We start from the raw sequence: 17,759 nt of genomic DNA on the forward strand, positions 1-17,759 counted from the left end.
TTGCTGGCCAGCAAGCCCAGCCTATTTGTCAAGTTCTGGGCCAGCGGCAGGTGTTTAAAATGAACTAGATGGTCAGCGCCCTAGGAACAGCAGCCAAGGCTGTCTGAAGTCCACATGCACATGTATGTGTATCTGAGCACACATGACCGTGGCACAGAGTGGGAGAGCTGAGTGGACCACAGGTGGCCTCCATTGTCTCCGTTCCCAGCAGAGGCCTCTGTCGTCCACAGCGTGGAGTCAGGACATGCACGTCTCTTTAGAACGCCTCCTCTGCCCCCACCAGGGCTCCAGCTGGGATCAGAGGTGCCTAGAGAGGCCTCAGGAAGGCAGACTGGAGGAGGATCTCAAATTAGAAAACCACCATTGTCTGAGGACAAAGGGCTCACAGAGCCCGCTGGCCAGCATGGAGCTGGACACAGGAAGTTCAAAGAGGATGAATTTGTGGTTTGTGCCTCAGGAACCACAGGAAGGTGGCAAGAGTCAGCCCAGCAGGTGGAGAACTGCCTGCACTGTGGAGACATGTGTAAGATCATCTCCACATTGGGGAAGGCAGCATGGACAAGCGGATCTCTGGGGAAGACGAACTCATGATCCCCACATCTTTCTAATTCTCCCCCAAGAAAGTCAGCAGAATTAGCCTTCCACAGATGAGTAAATGAAGGCTGGGAGAAGAGGTACCTTTGTGAGAAGTCAGGGTTGGTATAAATCCAGTTTGACCTTAGAACTCTGGATGACATTGCTCTGACTTCTGGAAGTCTAGGGTGTTCAGCGTTTTGCCCTCATGGAGAGTCGATGTTGGGACCATTTCTCACAAGTGACCCAGAACCCACAGAGCGAGGCAGTGTGTGCCCATTGGCTACCGCTTCTCTTCCTGGCCCACTGACCCCTGCCCTAAGGCTCACTCCCTTCCTGGCAAGCAAAGCCTTGCATTGCTCAGGCACTTGTCCCTTTGATTCTCAACCTGCCAGGTCACCTGGCATCATTCAGGTCTGCACCTGGATGTGATGTCTGCTTGCAAGCCACCGACACATTCTGAATCCCAGCCCTCAGGGAGCAGCCAGCAGCTCTGGCTCTCAGCCCACTCTGGCAGATGGCCCTGATCTGAGAGTTTATGTAATATCTGTCTGATGGCAGTGACTGCAAGAGACACTGGCATCTCATTTAAATAATTTAACCATCATAAACCGCGCTGCTGTGGGTACCGGAGCTTGCGGGAAGAGCTGGGCGGAGATGTTTGTGCTTTCTACAGTGTGGAAACAAACGGTTGTATTCAAGGCCCTCTTCAGATGTTTAGACACCGAGGCATCCTCACACACCTACTCTGTGTAAAAATTTACTGCTTTCTTCAAGATCCCATTACGTGGAAGCATCGTAAAGACAAGGAGAACCAAGATTTCCTAGAAACTAATGTGCTTGCTTTAAATGTAAATGAGTTCTTGAGGAATCCACTCTTGAACACCTTGAGTGTCCCTGCTGAAACTTTCTGTAGGTGTTTATCCATTGAAACAAACTCTTCATCGTCGAGGAGCAGGTTAACTGAAATCCAGCCCCCTGCCTCAGTAACGCCATTTCCAAAAGCTGATGGTGTTCAGATCAGACAGAACAGAGAGCCATTCTGCTTAGTGAGTATGTTCTCTCAACATGTAGAAGAACATGGAAGCTAAGCATTGACAGGCAGTTATCCCAGCTACTTGGGAGGCTGAGGCAGGAGGATTATAAGTTCAAGGCTTCTCTGGGCCACAGAGCAAGTTCAACTTGAACCATTTATGAGAACTTGTCTCAAAATTTACAAAAGATGAAAGGGGCCTGTGTACGTAGGTAAGTGGTAGAGTGTTTGCCTGGCACACACGAGACCCTGAGTTCTGTGCTGAGCTTTGCAGAGTCTATACAGCAAGAAAAACACCAACAGCATGCAGATGTCAAAGCACACGTGGAGTTTCAATATCAGCGAGACTAGAGAATGTAAAACATTTGTTGTTACATTCATTTGTGTGCGTGCCTGCACATGCCATGGCAGGCCTATTAGAGTCAGGTCTCTCTAGGTGGGTCCCAGGGATCAAACTCAGGGTGTCAGACTTGGCAGCAAGCACCTTTGCTCACTGAGCCATCTTGGTGGCTCAGCAGCAGAGAGGTTTTCCAGAAGAATCAAGAGGTTAACCACTGTAGTTGTCATTGTGAACCTGGGAGAGCAAGGCCTAAAATGGAGGCAGATTAAAGTCTCATTCAATAGTCAACTTTATTCAGAGTACCAGGCCAAACTCTGAGGGTTAAGACGTGTCCAGTCACATGGACAAACTGCACATGGCCTAAACATGCTTTTCCTTAGAGTCATGGGAATAACAACAGCTGAAGTGAATGCGCTGCTGTCTGCTACACCTGGGAGGAGCACACAAACACAATCTAAGAACAATTCCGTGCTTCGAAGAAGCTGAGGTCACAAGGTCTGTCTTGTTTGCTTGCATTTTTCTTACAAGCGCTCAGAATTTCTCTTGCACAACTAACTCCATTTTTGGGCTGTGTTCCCACAGTTGTAAAAGACAATTAATCATATTACGTCTCCTCTCAGATGGCAGCTACAGCTCCCACACGAGGCAAGCTGCTACCACCCAGGACTGTACAGATGTCCCCTTGGCCTGGCGTCATGCGGTTCTGATTTCTTCCACTGTCCTCACATGCCTGCACCAGGTTCCAGAGCTGGCATGGGGAAAAAAATCATCAAGCCTCCCCGGCACACACACACACACACACGCACACGCACACACACAGTCACACACACATGCATGCACACACATGCACGCATGCACACACAATGCACATATACACACACATGCACGTGCACACACACTCTTTCCTGGCAGGATTGTGCGAGAATGTCATCATGTCATCTTTTGGGTCAGGCATTAAGATCGGCACAAGCCTTTGATGTGGGCTTACATTCTGAGTATTATGAAAATGAAGTACAAAGTAGGGGCTTGCTTGAAGGGCGCTCCAGTCTCCAGGGAAGACTTTCCATGTGCCACACGGATAATTTGGAATCAATTTGTTAATAAACGCATCTCCAAGTTGGCACGCGAAGTGGGGCATTTAGAGAGCCCTGGAAATGAGCTCCCGCCGAAAGTGTGGCATTAGAAAGGAAGCTAAGAACTTTGCAGATGACTCGTTCATGCACAAACTCCTTTGTTATGTTGGATTCAGGAACGTGCTCCTCTTTGCTGCACAAACATATGGCCAGAAACCCAAGTTGCTGAGTTGTTTTGAGATAAGAGCAACAGAGAGGGCTCCTTCTGGTTCATCCATATTTCATTAGGGCAGCAGTTAAAAGATTCATTAGAGACACCCATCTGTAGCCCGCAGCATTCTTGAGGGAGTTCAGATGGAGGCTGGATTTCCTGAGTAGCACTTTACATGCACAGAAAAAGACAACCATTTATGAGAATTAATAGCTCAGCAGAGAGGCTGCCTGGTAAACATTGGAGTGTGCCCGTGTTGATGCAAAACAGCGCTCACTGCGAAAGGAGTAAAAGTTTATTCTGAACTCGACATGCGTGACCATGGCCAGGAAACATGGATTCGAGTTGCCGTGCAGGATACGTTCTGCTGTGGAAGAGGCTACATGATTTTTATCGTCATAAAACTCTCCAACAAAAAATTTATACATCAAGGTGTTGATCAGAAAAGGGGGTGGGGACTGCAGATAAGTCCAGGAGGTTTCTGCTGTAGGTCTCAAATGCTGTCTGATGATGCCTTAGCTTTCGGTGTGGTGGAAGCTAGTGATATTCTAAGTTAATACATTCAAAAAGGTTTTACCTGATAAGAGAGGATATTAGACCAAGCATAGCGTGGTTAGTGAATAGTTATTAAGGGGACTAATGATAGCCAAAGATAATTTTGGCTATGGACCGGTAACATTCCAACTCTCCACAGTCAGGAGGCTCTAGCCAGTCAGTCTTGCAGAATCTGCAAGATGGGCGTGGCTCTTTTAAGGGACCAGAAGCTGACACCCATGGTGTACTTATAACCCTTGACAGCCACTTGCTTCAGCCAGTGCTCCAAGTCTGAAAAGGGCAGGAAGCCAGACCCAGAAAGGTAGATCTGAGTTGGGAAGCTCTTGCTTAGGGGAGGGCAGGGACCAAAGGTCTGTGAGATCCCATCATGGGCACTCTAGTAACTGCCCTGGAGGAGCAGAGATGTTCCAAAGAGACTCTCGTGCCTGCCTCCTCGGCTATCAGAGTATTGGGATAACGGTCCCCAAGGGACTGGAATTTCCCTGGAGGAGCCTCATGTTGGGGAAAATGGGCTTCCAGATGGACTTCCAGCTCTAGAACAGGCTTGTGCTCTGGCTGATGAGTTAATAAAACTGTACTGACCAAGTAGAACAGTGTTCACTGGAGTCTGGGAGAGGGGCAGGAGGGTGCCAGGCTTTGGTGGGGTCAATGTTTCAGTCTGGGAGGATGTTTAAAAAGTCCTGCAGATGGATGGGAGTGCTGGCTGGACACCACTGTGAATGTCCCCAATGCCACTGAACTCGGCACTCACACATGGTAAGAATGGTCAGTTTTGTTGTGTAGATGTTAGCATAATAAAAAGTATTGAATATATCCTGGAGAACATAAATTGAAGCCTCAGAGAGGCATAGGGAAGGCAAAATTCCAAGCTCATGTTTTTCGGAATACCCTGTGGGAGTTAGTGAGTAACAATGAACTAGATTTTACTCTTAGACATTTTGGTGGACATTTCTAGGAACAGAGAGAGGAGAGTGTGACAGTCTCATTTCCATCTCCATTCTAGAAATGTCCTTTGGTTATGATATCAGGCAGGGTTCTCTAGAGAAACAGAACCGATAGAATGATTCTCTCTATATAAAATGGGCTGTATTAGAATGACCAGCCCAACCCTGACTGTCTCCCAGTGGAAAGTCTAAGTATTCCATAGTTGTTCAGCCCACAAGGTTGGGTGTCTTACAGATGGCCTTCAGCATATGTTGGAATCCAGAAGAAATAGGCTCTAATTGCATGAAGGAATGAACTGGCAGTGTGAGGAGGGCGAGCAGGCAAAGAGCCACTGGAGGTGATCGATTTAGGAAAACCCTTCACAGCTGTGTCCACAGCTGTGGGTTTTGGTTAATTCCTGGGTATAGTCAAGTTGACAACCAAGAGCGGCCATCACACTTCCCCACCCTGGTGCTCATGTGAGGATGTGTTTGTGCGCTCGTTTGCAGGTATGGCAATGACAGAAAGGTTGGCTATTTTATCTGTAGTGTTTTCTGTGCTATAATATTATTTATCTTTATTATTTTTTAAAACAATATGCATATGTGTGGTCTGTGTAGGGTTGTGTGCCAAAGAGTCCCAGAGTCTAGAAGAGGACATTGGATCCTCTGGGACTGGAGTTACAGACAGTCATGAGCCACGGTGTGGGTGCTGGGAATTGAATCCGAGTCCTTTGGAAGGACATCCTGTGCTCTTAACCACGGAGCCATCTCTCCAGCCTGCAGTGTGCCTTCTTCACTGCTCAGCCATCTGTCTGGCGGCTTCGTGCTGTACTGGTAGCAAGGTGGGAAGAGAAGGCTTCTAGACAAGGCCTCAGCCTTCCTTATCAGTTTGAGGTTCTCACTGAACGACTCATCATGGCCTTAATGTGCGGCCCCTCTTTCCAAAAGTCCAGTGAGATTCATCCGTGTCTGAAGGGACAGTCAGTGCACGTGTGTCCATCCCCACTTTCCACCAAGCTCAGCATCTCCCTCCACTCTGGTCCCAGGGGTTCGTGTTGAGATAGCGTGGGCACTGCACTCAACCCAGGACAATGAGAACCTTGGGCACAAGCTGAAGTTCACTTTCTCAGGGCAGCTGAGGAAGAAATAATTAACCTAATTCTGTCATTATTGGTTTTAAATTTCGTAGTCAGGTAAAGGCTTTTCTGTGTGGCCACAAACTCAGAGTAGGTGGAGAGGAAGACAGTCAGCCGTGCTTTACCGCTGGGGGCAGAGCTCCTTCTGGCCAGGAATCGTGACCAACTCTGTTTCCTGTCCCCCCCCCCCCCCGTGTTCTCTTTAGCTCTGTGGCCAGCTTAAAGCATCTGATGTTGCTTCAGTCACACAGGCGCAGCCTCCTGCGGCTCTAGGATTCATCTGGACTGAGCAGCGGCTGCTGTTTGAGGCTCTCTGGATAAAGCGTTAGTTCTTGGATTTTAAGTGGCCTCCTTGAGAACCTGCCTCCTCCCCCGATTGCCCAGCTCCTTCTCTCAACTCTCCCAGTCAAGCTTCCAGGGACTTGTTGGGCCATTCGGAGAGGCCCTTTGACATCTAGATTGGTCTCGAGCACTTATCTGTCCCTTCCCTTCACTCTTAGAGCCATGGGGCTGGGTGGGGGAGGTGAGGTTCTGTGCTTTGCTCCCCAGAATCCTCTGAATCTTCTGGAGCAGGAGGCTGCTCCAGGCCTCTCTCCTGGCTCAGCTATTCCTAGGTCAGCTGGGCAGAATGAAGTCATCCCTGTCTTTTCCACAGCAGGGCCATCACATCTGTTTCCTGGCCACCCCACGGCGCCCTCACTTTGGGCCTTACCCTGGTGCTGCCTTGCTTTCCTTCCTGTCTGGCTGAGCCTCTTTCCAGAGCTGACTGTGCTCAGTGAGGAGGAAGTGTGACCTTCTCCAGCTGAGCCATATCGCAGCCCTTCCTCAGCTGCAGCCAGAACAAACCCATGAGGTCATGTTTCAGGAAGGATATATGAGTGAGAACTGATTTGTGGTCCCAGAGGACTTCAAAGACTCTGAGAAAAAAAAAAGTGAAACAAACAAAAGCAAGATTAAAAAAAAATAAAAGGAAGAAAAATAAAATCATGTGTGTGTTGGGGGTAGCGTGGGGGTGGGGTTTGCACACTTTGGTTGTGGAAGGCTAGAAATCTTCCTAGCAACCTGATCTGGACCTTGCGGAGGTTTCTTCTGCTCCTTCTAGCTCATTCCAGAAGTTCCTTCCAGGCCTGGATGTCAGTGTCTCTGTCCAATCCTCTACCGTTTAGTACCTGAGCATTAGAATAAACACCTATGGTCACCTCCACAGGAGATGGGACATATGAGCCTGTAGTTAGCTGCAGGAGTGAGGTCTATCTTGTGTCCCATTGTGTTTGACTGTGTGTGTGTGTGTGTGTGTGTGTGTGTGTGTCTGCTAGAATCCAGGGCCTCTTATGTGATAGGCAGATGTGTTATCATGAAGTCATGTCCCTAGCCAGGTAGACACTTTTCTTTGTCTGTCTTTAACCTGTGGGCAGTAGGCCTGTGGCTCTCCAGGATTACACGGCCCTGGCTAGAGCAACTGGTGTTTATGGCCTCAGGACCCCAGAAGGGCAACACAGATAAGACCACACAAGGCATTTGGAAAGTTATTCTCTATTTAGCACTGGCCTTTGAACAACATGAGAGTTACTTAGGTGATAGTATTTGGGTTACAAAATAATTGGAAGTCTTTTAGCCCCAAAGATTATATAGTTTCACAGGGCTCATTGCTCAGGATGTGAAGCTGTCAGCATTTTCTGTTGAGTTCTGCAACCAGAACTCAATGTTCTCTGTAACTTGGATTCCTGGCTCTTTAGCAAATCTCTTGCCAGTTTTACAGGGGATGGGAGGGATAGCTGTTCTCCTGGGGCTCCCTCTGTCCCCTCTTGTATTCCATTGCCCTGGTGGGGCTCCCATCCTGGCAGGGTGACAGAAGAATGGCCAGCCCCCATCAACCACCCCAGGGCTATCATGGCCCAAACATGCTGTCACATCATGACAAGGAACAGAATTCTGTTCTGACTGCCTGTCGTTGATGTCGTTGAAGATGGTGGCCTTAGGAAACCTGCTGTGGGCATTTCTGTTGGCATAGCGTGTGGCTGAGCAAGCCTGTTCTTCTAGTCCATGTTTTTGAAGTTGGTGCTAGCAAAGTTACTTGGTACGTAGTTGCAACCTTAACCATTGAGCCCGCCCTCCAGACTCTCATCTTTAATTTTTGAGGCAGAGTCTATGATTGGACCAATAGCTCATCATTTTGGCTACGCTGGCTGGTCAGTGAATTTCATGAATCTTCGTTTCTCTGCCTCCTCAGCACCAGGATTTCAAGCGTGTGCCGTCATGCCTGACAACTTTTACCTAGGTTCTGGGGATTGAACTTGGGTTCTCCTGCTTGCACAGCATACTTTACCCACTGAGTCATCTCCCCAGGCCTGCAACTAACATTTTTATCACCCTCACGTGTTTCCGACCCTGCTCTAAACTGTTTACACCAGTACTGACAGAAACCTTCCACAAGGGGCCCTTCTGTACCCCCACCCTTTACTGAGGAGGAAACTGGACACGGGGGACTTGAAGAGCTTGTGGAAGGTCACACAGTCAGCAGGTGGTGTGGTCAGATTGGACCAGACAGTGGGGTCTGGTCTCACATTTGCTGCTGTTTCTGTTTCTTCAGGGTAGCCAGAGGAGGCCCCTGCCCCAGTGGTTTTCTGTGTGAGGTGAAAGATTGGGCAGTCTTGTACACAGCCAGCCACCAAGGCCTCAGGAATGCACCGGGAAAGTGGGGGCATGGGTAGCTGGATGGTGAAAATCCCAGCATCGTCCCTTAGTGACGGGAAGGAACGATGGAGTCCTGTGATGATGTCTTGGAGTCAGATGGTTTGCTTTCCAAGCCCCCTCTGGGATGGGCATGGTGATGTACCATTGGCTGTGTCCCCAGGACCTGTACTGGCATACTGTTAGACATACAGCAGGGCCTGCTTCTCTGCCAACCAAGGGCGGGGATGCTGGACCGAGCTGGGCATCAGCAGAGGAGCACCAACTTCCTTTCTTTTAATTTTTTTTAAGGCAGGTGTCGTGCTGGTGAGGATGACCTTGATTTCCTGATCTTTCTGCCTCCACGTCCCAAGTACTGGTATTATGGATGTGTCCCACTATGCCTGGATTGGGACCATTAGAGTTTTCATGCTGTGTCTTTGACAGGTGTACTCACAGATGACATGTGTGTCTAGCATTTCCTCCACATGCAGTTCCTACTGAGTCAATAACATGTAGCTTTCTCTTCTCTTCTCAGACAGTGTGCATGGCTCGCCGCCTGCAGCAGCCCCTCCGAGGCGGCGGCTGACTCGGAGACCAGGCTACATGAGAAGCACAGCCGGCCCTGGGATCGGGTTCCCCTCTCCAGCAGTGGGCATGTCATGCCAGATCTCGGCAGGGCCGACGGGTCAGGAGTCCCACTACTCACAGCCCAAGGCTGGACAGTGTGGCCCCAGCCCCAGCGGGTGCTGCCAGGTGGTGGGCAGCCCTTTGCTCAAGAGCTCGCTTGCCCCTGCTGTGGCCTCTGTGGGCCACCTGCACCCAGTTCAGAGCTCTGTGAAAGAAACATCAGTGTACTTTGGGGTTCATTCCAGAAATGGCAACAAGCTACCTGAGAAGCTGACCGGACCATGTAGGCCTGGGGGCAGTGGATGTTGTCAAGACATTTTATCTTCAGACAGCTCTACATCCCTGGCCCCCAGCCTTGGTGTAGCCTGGAACAAGGGATCAAAGGGCCTGGAGACCGTGAAGCCTCTGGCAGCACCAGAGTTGAATGGCCCGACTGATATCCCAGCTCTTCCTGGCTCCCAAGACACCTTTACTTCCTGCTTCAGCTTCATCCGACTCTCCCTCGGTGCTGCTGGAGAACGTGGAGAAGCAGAAGGTTGCCTACCATCCAGAGACACTGAATCCCTTCATCAGAGCTCCCAGGAGATGGCGGCTGAAGCGTCTAGCTCAGACAGATCCCGTGAGGACCCTCGATGTCTCTGGACCTTCAATCTTCAAGCTACTCCAGGCTCGGTGGACTTGGATCAGGTCACAGGGAGCAACAGCAAGCCAGAATGTGGCGTAGTCTCTTCCTTGGACACTGGCTTCTTGTCCCAGGATCCATCCTCAGCTGGTGGGTGGGGTGACCAGGGCAATGGCTGGGCAGGTAGCAGAGGATGGGATGCTTTGCTCAGCGAATGGGAGCCCAGGCTGCAGGACCATCTACTGATCAACCGCAGGCAGCTGGAGGTGTGTGTCCTTCAGGAGACTGGTACTCCGACTCAGGGCTGGGTGGAGGCAGGGGGTGGGGCTGGCTGACTGAGTGTTGTCCCTGGAAGCAGCAGTGGCTCCTGGGATGGATGGCTGGAAAGATGTGGTGGCACTTCTGTCTCCTCTGCCTCTGAGCATGGATGCTCTGCCCTCTGTTCTCTGTCTGTGCGGCTTAGGAGCTGGCATGGACTCACTGATTGGGCCGACGCTTCTCCGCCACCTCTGACCTGCAGTGCAGTTTGTTTGGTTTAGCTCTGCTGTGAAATAGGAAAATGGGGGCTGGCAAGGTGGCTTGGTGGTTAAAGGCACTTGCCGCCAAGCCTGACCACTGGAGTTTGAACCCCAGGATCCACCTAGTGGAAGGGGAGAGCAGACTCCTTCAGGCTATCTCCCTCTGACCATGCAGTAAATAGAGGTGATAAAATATGGCACTGGGAGGGTTTAGGGAGGCAGTCAGCTCAAGTTTGCAAAGCGTGGAATGGGCCCCATCCTCCCCTGCTTTGCTTCACTTGCCTGAAGGGCTGTGTGGGTCCCTCCTACAAAGAAACTGTTTTATTCTGGTGTGTGTGCATGTGTGTGCATGTGTGTGCATGCATATGTGTGCTTACATGCATGCATACAGTGTGTGTGTGTGTAGGTTGGGGAGGACAACCTTGGGTGTCGTCTTAACTTCCTGTCACTGCTGGAGTGCACCGTTTAGGCCAGTGAGTCTCGGGGATTCTCCTGTTTCCTCCTCCCCAAAGCTGGGGTCCCAAGCATGGGTCACTATGCTTGTGTGGGTTCTGAACATTGAGCTCAGGTCTTACACTTGCAAGGCAAGAGCTTTACTGACCGATCCATCTCTGCAATGCCCAGCTTCATTGTTTAGAAGCACGTACCAGCTGCAGCCCATTAGGAAGTTGTTCTGGAGGGAAGGTGTGGCTGCTGGTGGCTCTCCACGCCTTCATCCTTCCTTTCTTCTCCTCATTCTATGCTTCCTGTGCTGGGGATAGAACTAGGGCCTTCCTTGTGCATGCTAGGTGCCTACCACTGAGTTACAAGTCCAGCCCATGGCAGCACCTTCAAGTAGGACCGCAGTCCTTCCTGGGCCGGCCTGGAGACCACTGTGGTCCATGCCTGGCTCCTCTCGGCTGCTCTTTGAGTTCCCATGTTTACCTTCATGGTTATGCTCTGAGGGTTAGAACAGAGGCCATTTGGCCTGCAGCCTGTGTTTCTTCTCTCCACATAGCTCTTCCTGCCGATAATGGCACAGCTTTGTGGCATTTGTAGCATTCTAAGTATTTCTGGGGATTTCATGCTTAAATTATGCTTTTTGTTCAAGTATCTTTTGCTTTTTAAAAAAGAAACACGCATTTGGCATTGGAAAACTTTATATTTATGTGGTTTTTAAAAAAAATAGTTTGAATAGAAGTTTACTTTTAGAATAATTTCCCTTCTAAAAATGGTACTGCTTTTCAGGATTTTAATTTCCTTATTAGATTTTCTATTTATGTGCATGTGGGCGTCATGGTACTTTCGTAGAGGTCAGCAAAGAACTTGTGGAAGCCGGGTCTCCATTTCCACTGTGTGGGTCTTGGGGATCAAGTTTGAGTCCTCAGGCTGAAGCTGGGGTCTTCACCTTCAAGCCATCAGGACATCCCAGTTTTGAATAGCTCTTAGGCGCTCCTAGATTTCACAAGATGAACGTACTGGAATTTATTCATAATTTATCTCTCTGTGTAATTTCTTACGTGTAATTTATGTCTCATGTTTCCCCATTCAAACCAACACAGGTCACTACCTTAAGTTTAAAGCTTCAGACACTTCAAGAAAAAGCGACTGAGGCTGGTGATTACGATAAAGGTGAGTTCGAATCTGTTTGTAGACATTTCGTCTTTCTCCTTGACTTCTGTCTTCTTTCCTCCCCTTCTCGGATTCTGCCTTCTTCATCCTGGGAGCTGTGTGGCTGACTCCTTTGAGAGTTTCTGCTCTGGGACAGCCGGTTAGCCTGCCGCCCTGTTGGTCTGGGGATTTCAACCACTCGATGGTAGGCTGAACTTTTCGATTGGCCAGGAACAGGTGAGGATCTGCTTTGTAGGAAGCAAACTAACTCATCACCTGCCTGCCCGTGATGCACAGATCCATGAACTATACCGACTGGGCACCCATGGGGACAGCAGGGCGTTGTGGGGGGGGAGGTGCCGGATGTTGGTGATGCCATCGTTATGGGGCCTTCTGGCTTCATGCTCTCCAGGATAAGCTAGAGACATGAATTGCATTTAGGAGATGGCAGACAGTGCCAATGAAACCCCTCATGGTCAAAAATATCCAAGAGAAGAAGGACAAAGTTATAATATGAGGCCAAGAGAGAGCGGAGCCGGTCAGAGAGAGACCAATGAGAAGCCAAACAGGAGTTGAGCCAGAAATGGTGATGACCGGGCACAGATGGATAGAGAAGGGGAGGTTTTAGGGGTGGCTGATTTGAAAGGAGCCCTAACAACTCTGCTGTGTGTGTGTGTGTGTGTGTGTGTGTGTGTGTGTGTGAAGGGAGAGGGCTTAGACTAACTTAAAGATCCTCCAGACAACCGTGGTGTTGACAGATACTCCAGTTGGTGGCCTGCTTTAGGGTTCAGGACTGGCCGAGAAGATTCTCCGAAAGTGTTAGCTCAATGAGTAGGCTGCGACCACTTGGCCTGTTTCTGTTACTCCATCGACTGTGCCTTGAGCCATTGGAATTGGGACCATGTTGCAATCTGTGAGGGACAGTTCCTCCCAGGAACAGAGGTGCACACTGTCCTGACTGTGTGTGCCACTGAGCTGCTCCTCAGGGGTTGAGAGGACTTGAGGACGAAGGCGGGGTTTTTCAGGTTCTCCTCGGCCACCATCCTCAGGCCGTCAGATTTCACACAGTGCCGGGTGAAGGATGAGTGCCAGAGGGAGCGGAAGGTGTGAGCAGAAGTACCTTCTACGGTAGCCCTGGGGTCCTGGCTACACTGTGGGTAGAAGAGAAGCCAACTCTTCCTGGGTCTGGGCTCATTAATGGTTTGTGTCTGTGAAAGACAGCCCTGGTTCTGATGCCCCCACTCCTGCAGCCCTGGTTCTGATGCTCCCACTCCTGTAGCCCCGGTTCTGATGCTCCCACTAATGCAGCCCTGGTTCTGATGCCCCCACTAATGCAGCCCTGGTTCTGATGCTCCCACTAATGCAGCCCTGGTTCTGATGCCCCCACTACTGCAACCCTGGTTCTGATGCCCCCACTAATGCAGCCCTGGTTCTGATGCTCCCACTAATGCAGCCCTGGTTCTGATGCTTGTGAGATATTGCAATATTGCAGGGGTTTGTTTTCACTGTCAAAGGCTGAGTCTTAGTCTCTCCTCCTTTAGGTCATAGCTCCCACAGTGCTACATTCCATGGATGGAAGCCATGCACACCCTCCACCCCCCCAAGGCCTTTCTGGGCTTGGTTCCCCCACTGGTCTTTTTCTAGCCAAGGCCTCACTTCTCCCCCCTTCTTTAAATATTCCTGCCGCCCTTTGGGAATGAAATTATGATGCTCTTGTCAGAGAAGTCAGAAAGAAAGGGTACCCTCCTTCAGAGCTTCTGGGGTGGACCTCGCACTGTGCATTTTCTCCAGCTTCCAGAAGACTCAGGAACTGAAGATGGAGGAGTTGTGGCGGTAGGGTTTCTTCCATGGAGGGGCAGGCTCCGGGGCAGAGGCTGGGGGTCTTGTGAGGGCAGCTATCTGGGACCTAGGAATGTACAGAGAGGACAGGTTGGTTGGTCCACAGTAAGTCACACAGCACTCTCATCCTGCCCGAGCCTCTGGCCTGCCCAGCTGCCTTGTGACGTGTGCATCTGGTCACTGGATATTCAGTAAATGCTTCAGGAAGGATTAAGATGTCTTGGTACCCACACTATCACCAGTTAGAGGAAGTGAGGAGGAAGCACTTGGGGCTGCTCATGGCCCAGCATCTGTTTATTCTGCTACCCCGGGTTCGTCACAGTAGTGGCGGTGTTGTGCATGGCAGCAGGAGCATATGGTACAGGGTCTTGCATCATGGCTGACCAGAAGGCAGAGAAAACAGACCAAATCCCAAAGTGGGCGTATCTTTCAAAGACCCACTCCTAGTAACCCCCTGCCATATGCTCCTACCACCATGGACTACCACCACCACTACCACAGTGAACTGAAATCCCTCAAATAAACTCTTCCTTCCTTGAGTTTCTTCTGTTAGAACAGAGTAGCAAGAACAGTAACTAACACAGGGGATCTGTGAATTCTCATAGATGATGGGATTCGGGTCAGTGGGACCTCAGCCGACACCGAGGAGTCCCTGTTGTAATGAGATTTGTTGAAAGACCCAGGAATGTACTTTATTTCTCACCTAGTATCTCCAGGGTTCGTAAAAACACTGGAAGATCTGTTGTGATTTGTCCACTCGTCCTGTATAAACTTCGTTTCTTTTTGTGTGTAGACAACGGCATACTTTGTCTTTATCTCGGGGAAGGCTGCGCAACAATTGTGTGTGCCTGTGCACACGTAGGAAAGCCACAGGACGGCAATATGTCCCCTGGTGTCTGTTTCTTTTTCTCTTTCTTTCTACTTTCGCTGTGGGCTCCAGAGAAAGATGTGGTTGGCAGAGAATAGAAAGTTCCATGTTTTATCTAATCAAAATCACAGCGCGTTTATTCGGCCATGCCTCCTGGGAAACCCCCTAAGGATTCTGATTCCATCGCTCCCTCTCCAGGAAAGCCAAGTTCACATTTCTTTCATCTTTGCCAACAGCTGGGAAGGCTTGGGGAAGAAAGAATAATACTTTCGATGTTTGCTTAGGGTCTTTTTCCAAAAGACACTCCGGCTTCATTGTATTAATGCTCGCCCTGTGACTGTGGGGGCTGAAGGGCGAGAATGAGACCTTGGGAGAGACCACTGCTCGGAGCCTGGGGTATGGAAGAGAACTCTAGGACATAGTTGAAGGGAGGACAAGATTGCCCACAAGGATCCTCCATGTTGCTCTTCCTGATTTATCTCCACAACGTATTCTGTCAGCACCTGATTTATGCCCACTGTAACCATGTCTGTCACTTTGCTCCCCAAATGAGCAAGGAGGGGCTGTGAGACGGGAGGAGCAAAAATCTCAGGATCTTACCTCCCCGCAATATGTGTGTGCGTTCATGTGTGTGTGTGTGTGTGGTATGTTCATGTGTGTATATGTGCGAGTATATGGAGGCCAGAGCTTTGCTGGGAGCTGAACTTAGATCCTCCACAAGGGCACTAAAGCTCTTAACTGCTGAGCAGCTTCTCCATCCTCCACTACACCTTAGGAAAAACCTGAATGTTGTGGTTTTATAGTACTGTTTCTATGTTTAGATATATTCAGGTGTGCAAATTCTTGCATTGTGTTACAGTTGGCTACATATTTTTTCTTTATCAAGTTGCATACAGTGATTAGCATCGTGGCGTGCTGTTCAGGTGTGCACCCTGGAGCTGAGTGATGCAGCAGGCTGCAGCAGGCTGCAGCAGGGAGCAGAGCGGAGTGCAAGGCTCCACCGTGGAGCCAAGAGGGCTCTGCAGGCTTCAACATGGGGCTGAGGAACACAGCAGAATGCACCATGGGGTCTGCACCATGGAGCTGAGGGATGCAGCAAACTGGACAGCGAAGCCAAGGGCTGTTGCAGGCTGCATTTCATAGAGAGGTCGAGGGGTGTGGCAAAATGCACTGTGGAGATGAGGGTGTGGCTGGCTGCGGCACTAGGCTTGTGCTAATGCACCCCGTGGTGGCTGAATGGTGGGGCCACCCCAGGAAGCATTCATACTAGACGGTATCTCCAAGTCCTTTGCTGGATTGTATGAAGCAGTGTGACTTAGGGCTGTATCTACGTCTATATCTATATTAGTTCTATCTCTCTACGTCCAAGCCTGCTCTCACAGATTTGTTTTAAGTTCCTCTGGTTGCCAGTTTCTCAGAGACTTTTGTCCTACTCTTCCCCAGGAAGCAAAATCTCATGTCCTTGGAGGTTTGTGTGTGTGTGTAACATTTGATCCCAGCTGGTAACACTCTTTTGGGGGTGGTTGTGAATTTTTACCTGGTAGAACCTCACTGGAGGGAGGGGGTCACTGGGACAGGTCTTGAGGGTTTTAGTCTGGTCCTCATTTCTGTTCCTGGTGTCTTCCTGCCTGATGCAGTAAGGTGACCAGCAGCTCCGTGCTTCCCTGTTGCAGAGAAGAGCCACCCCCACTTCCATGCGTCCCTGCGGTGATGGATGGTCTCCTCTGAACTATGAGCCCAAACAAGCCTCTCCTCGCTAAGTTCTTTCTGTCACAGCAATGAACTAATACACAAAGTAGCCCTTGATTGATGTCTGATCACGACAGTGTAAAGAGGGTTTGTATGTGGGGCTCTGGAAAGGCTCCATTAGCTGGGTATTATGCGTATTATAATAAAGAGTGATTGGACCACAACCAGCAATTGAATTGACTGATTGATAGCTTCTGATGGCAGAGTGTTCCAACTCTTCTACTTTTGCACGAAGTGACAGAAACAATTAACGTATTCAAAACCCGAAACCCTTAAAAAACACCTTCATGAGCCGTGAAGCATTTGCTGATAATGCATTTATGTGTTTGCTTTCCTTTTCTGTATGTTTTCAGTTGCGGTATCGGGAAATGAGTTGTGAAATATTTAATGTCTCCCTCTGTCTCTTTGGATGGGGATGGTCCGGCTAGCGCAGTAGAGCGTCCCGGGATGGGCCAGGAGACAGGGTGTCAGTGCAGTAGCTGCTGTGTGCCCTGCTGTCTGCTCTCAGACACCTGTTCGCTCCGGGATAAAACAGAAGCAATACACCTGTTCCCTGGCGTGGGAGGAGTAAAAGTGATGGTGTTGGGTATACGTGCCCACAGCCCAGGGCTTGGAGGGAGCGGGCCCCTTTCTTCCTCTAGCCCATATGTGTTAGAAGCCACAGGAAACAGAGACTTTGAATAACCTCAGCTGGCAGTTAGCACCAGGAACAAGCAGAAGGCAGGACGAGATAATATGGTACTTTATTTTCTATGTGGCAATAAGAAGCTCATTGTACATGATCTGATTTCTTTCAAGATGCAAAAATAAGCCGGGCGGTGGTGGCGCACGCCTTTAATCCCAGCACTCGGGAGGAAAGAGGCAGACGGATCTCTGTGAATTCGAGGCCAGCCTGGTCTACAAGAGCTAGTTCCAGGACAGGCTCCAAAGCCACAGAGAAACCCTGTCTCGAAAAACCAAAAAAAAAAAAAAAAATAAAAGATGCAAAAATAAGTTTGTAAATGCAGTAGAGTGAACTATATCTCAAAGCATGCAAATTGTGGTGGAGTGTTTGAAGTTTGGATATTCTTAACATCTTAGCAAATGGGTTTTTCTGCTCTCCAGGGTGGATTTCAGGATCTTGTTTTTCTTGTTAATTTTCTGGTGCTCTGCTGGATGACACTGAGTGACACTGAGAAAATAAAATTGTAGCTCTTCTTGGGTTTAAGGGAGCCCCAACATCGATTATTGTCCTCGTTCTAATTTTTAATTGTCAACTTGATTTAGCCTAGACTCATCTAACAGGAGAGCTGCCTAGATCAGAAGCTTGTGGGTATGTCTGTGGGTAACTGTCTTGATTAAATGTCTTGTTAATGATGCTGGAAGATCCAGCCCACTGTGGATGGCATCATTCCCTAGGCAGTGGTCCTGGGCTGTATAATAAAGC

At 49.5% G+C, this 17,759-nt stretch overlaps 1 protein-coding gene across 1 annotated transcript in view; it reads left to right on the forward strand.

The window, feature by feature from the left end:
- Disc1 (DISC1 scaffold protein) overlaps positions 1-17,759 on the forward strand; it is a 185,293-nt gene that overhangs the window by 22,160 nt on the left and 145,374 nt on the right. The window contains exons 5-6 of the mRNA XM_042054212.1: positions 9,056-10,035; positions 11,829-11,898. Of these exons, the coding sequence (XP_041910146.1) occupies positions 9,056-10,035; positions 11,829-11,898 (1,050 nt within the window). The remainder of the gene's footprint in view (positions 1-9,055; positions 10,036-11,828; positions 11,899-17,759) is intronic.

This window comes from Arvicola amphibius, chromosome 15 (assembly GCF_903992535.2).
Source record: "Arvicola amphibius chromosome 15, mArvAmp1.2, whole genome shotgun sequence".
Lineage (NCBI taxonomy): Eukaryota > Metazoa > Chordata > Mammalia > Rodentia > Cricetidae > Arvicola > Arvicola amphibius.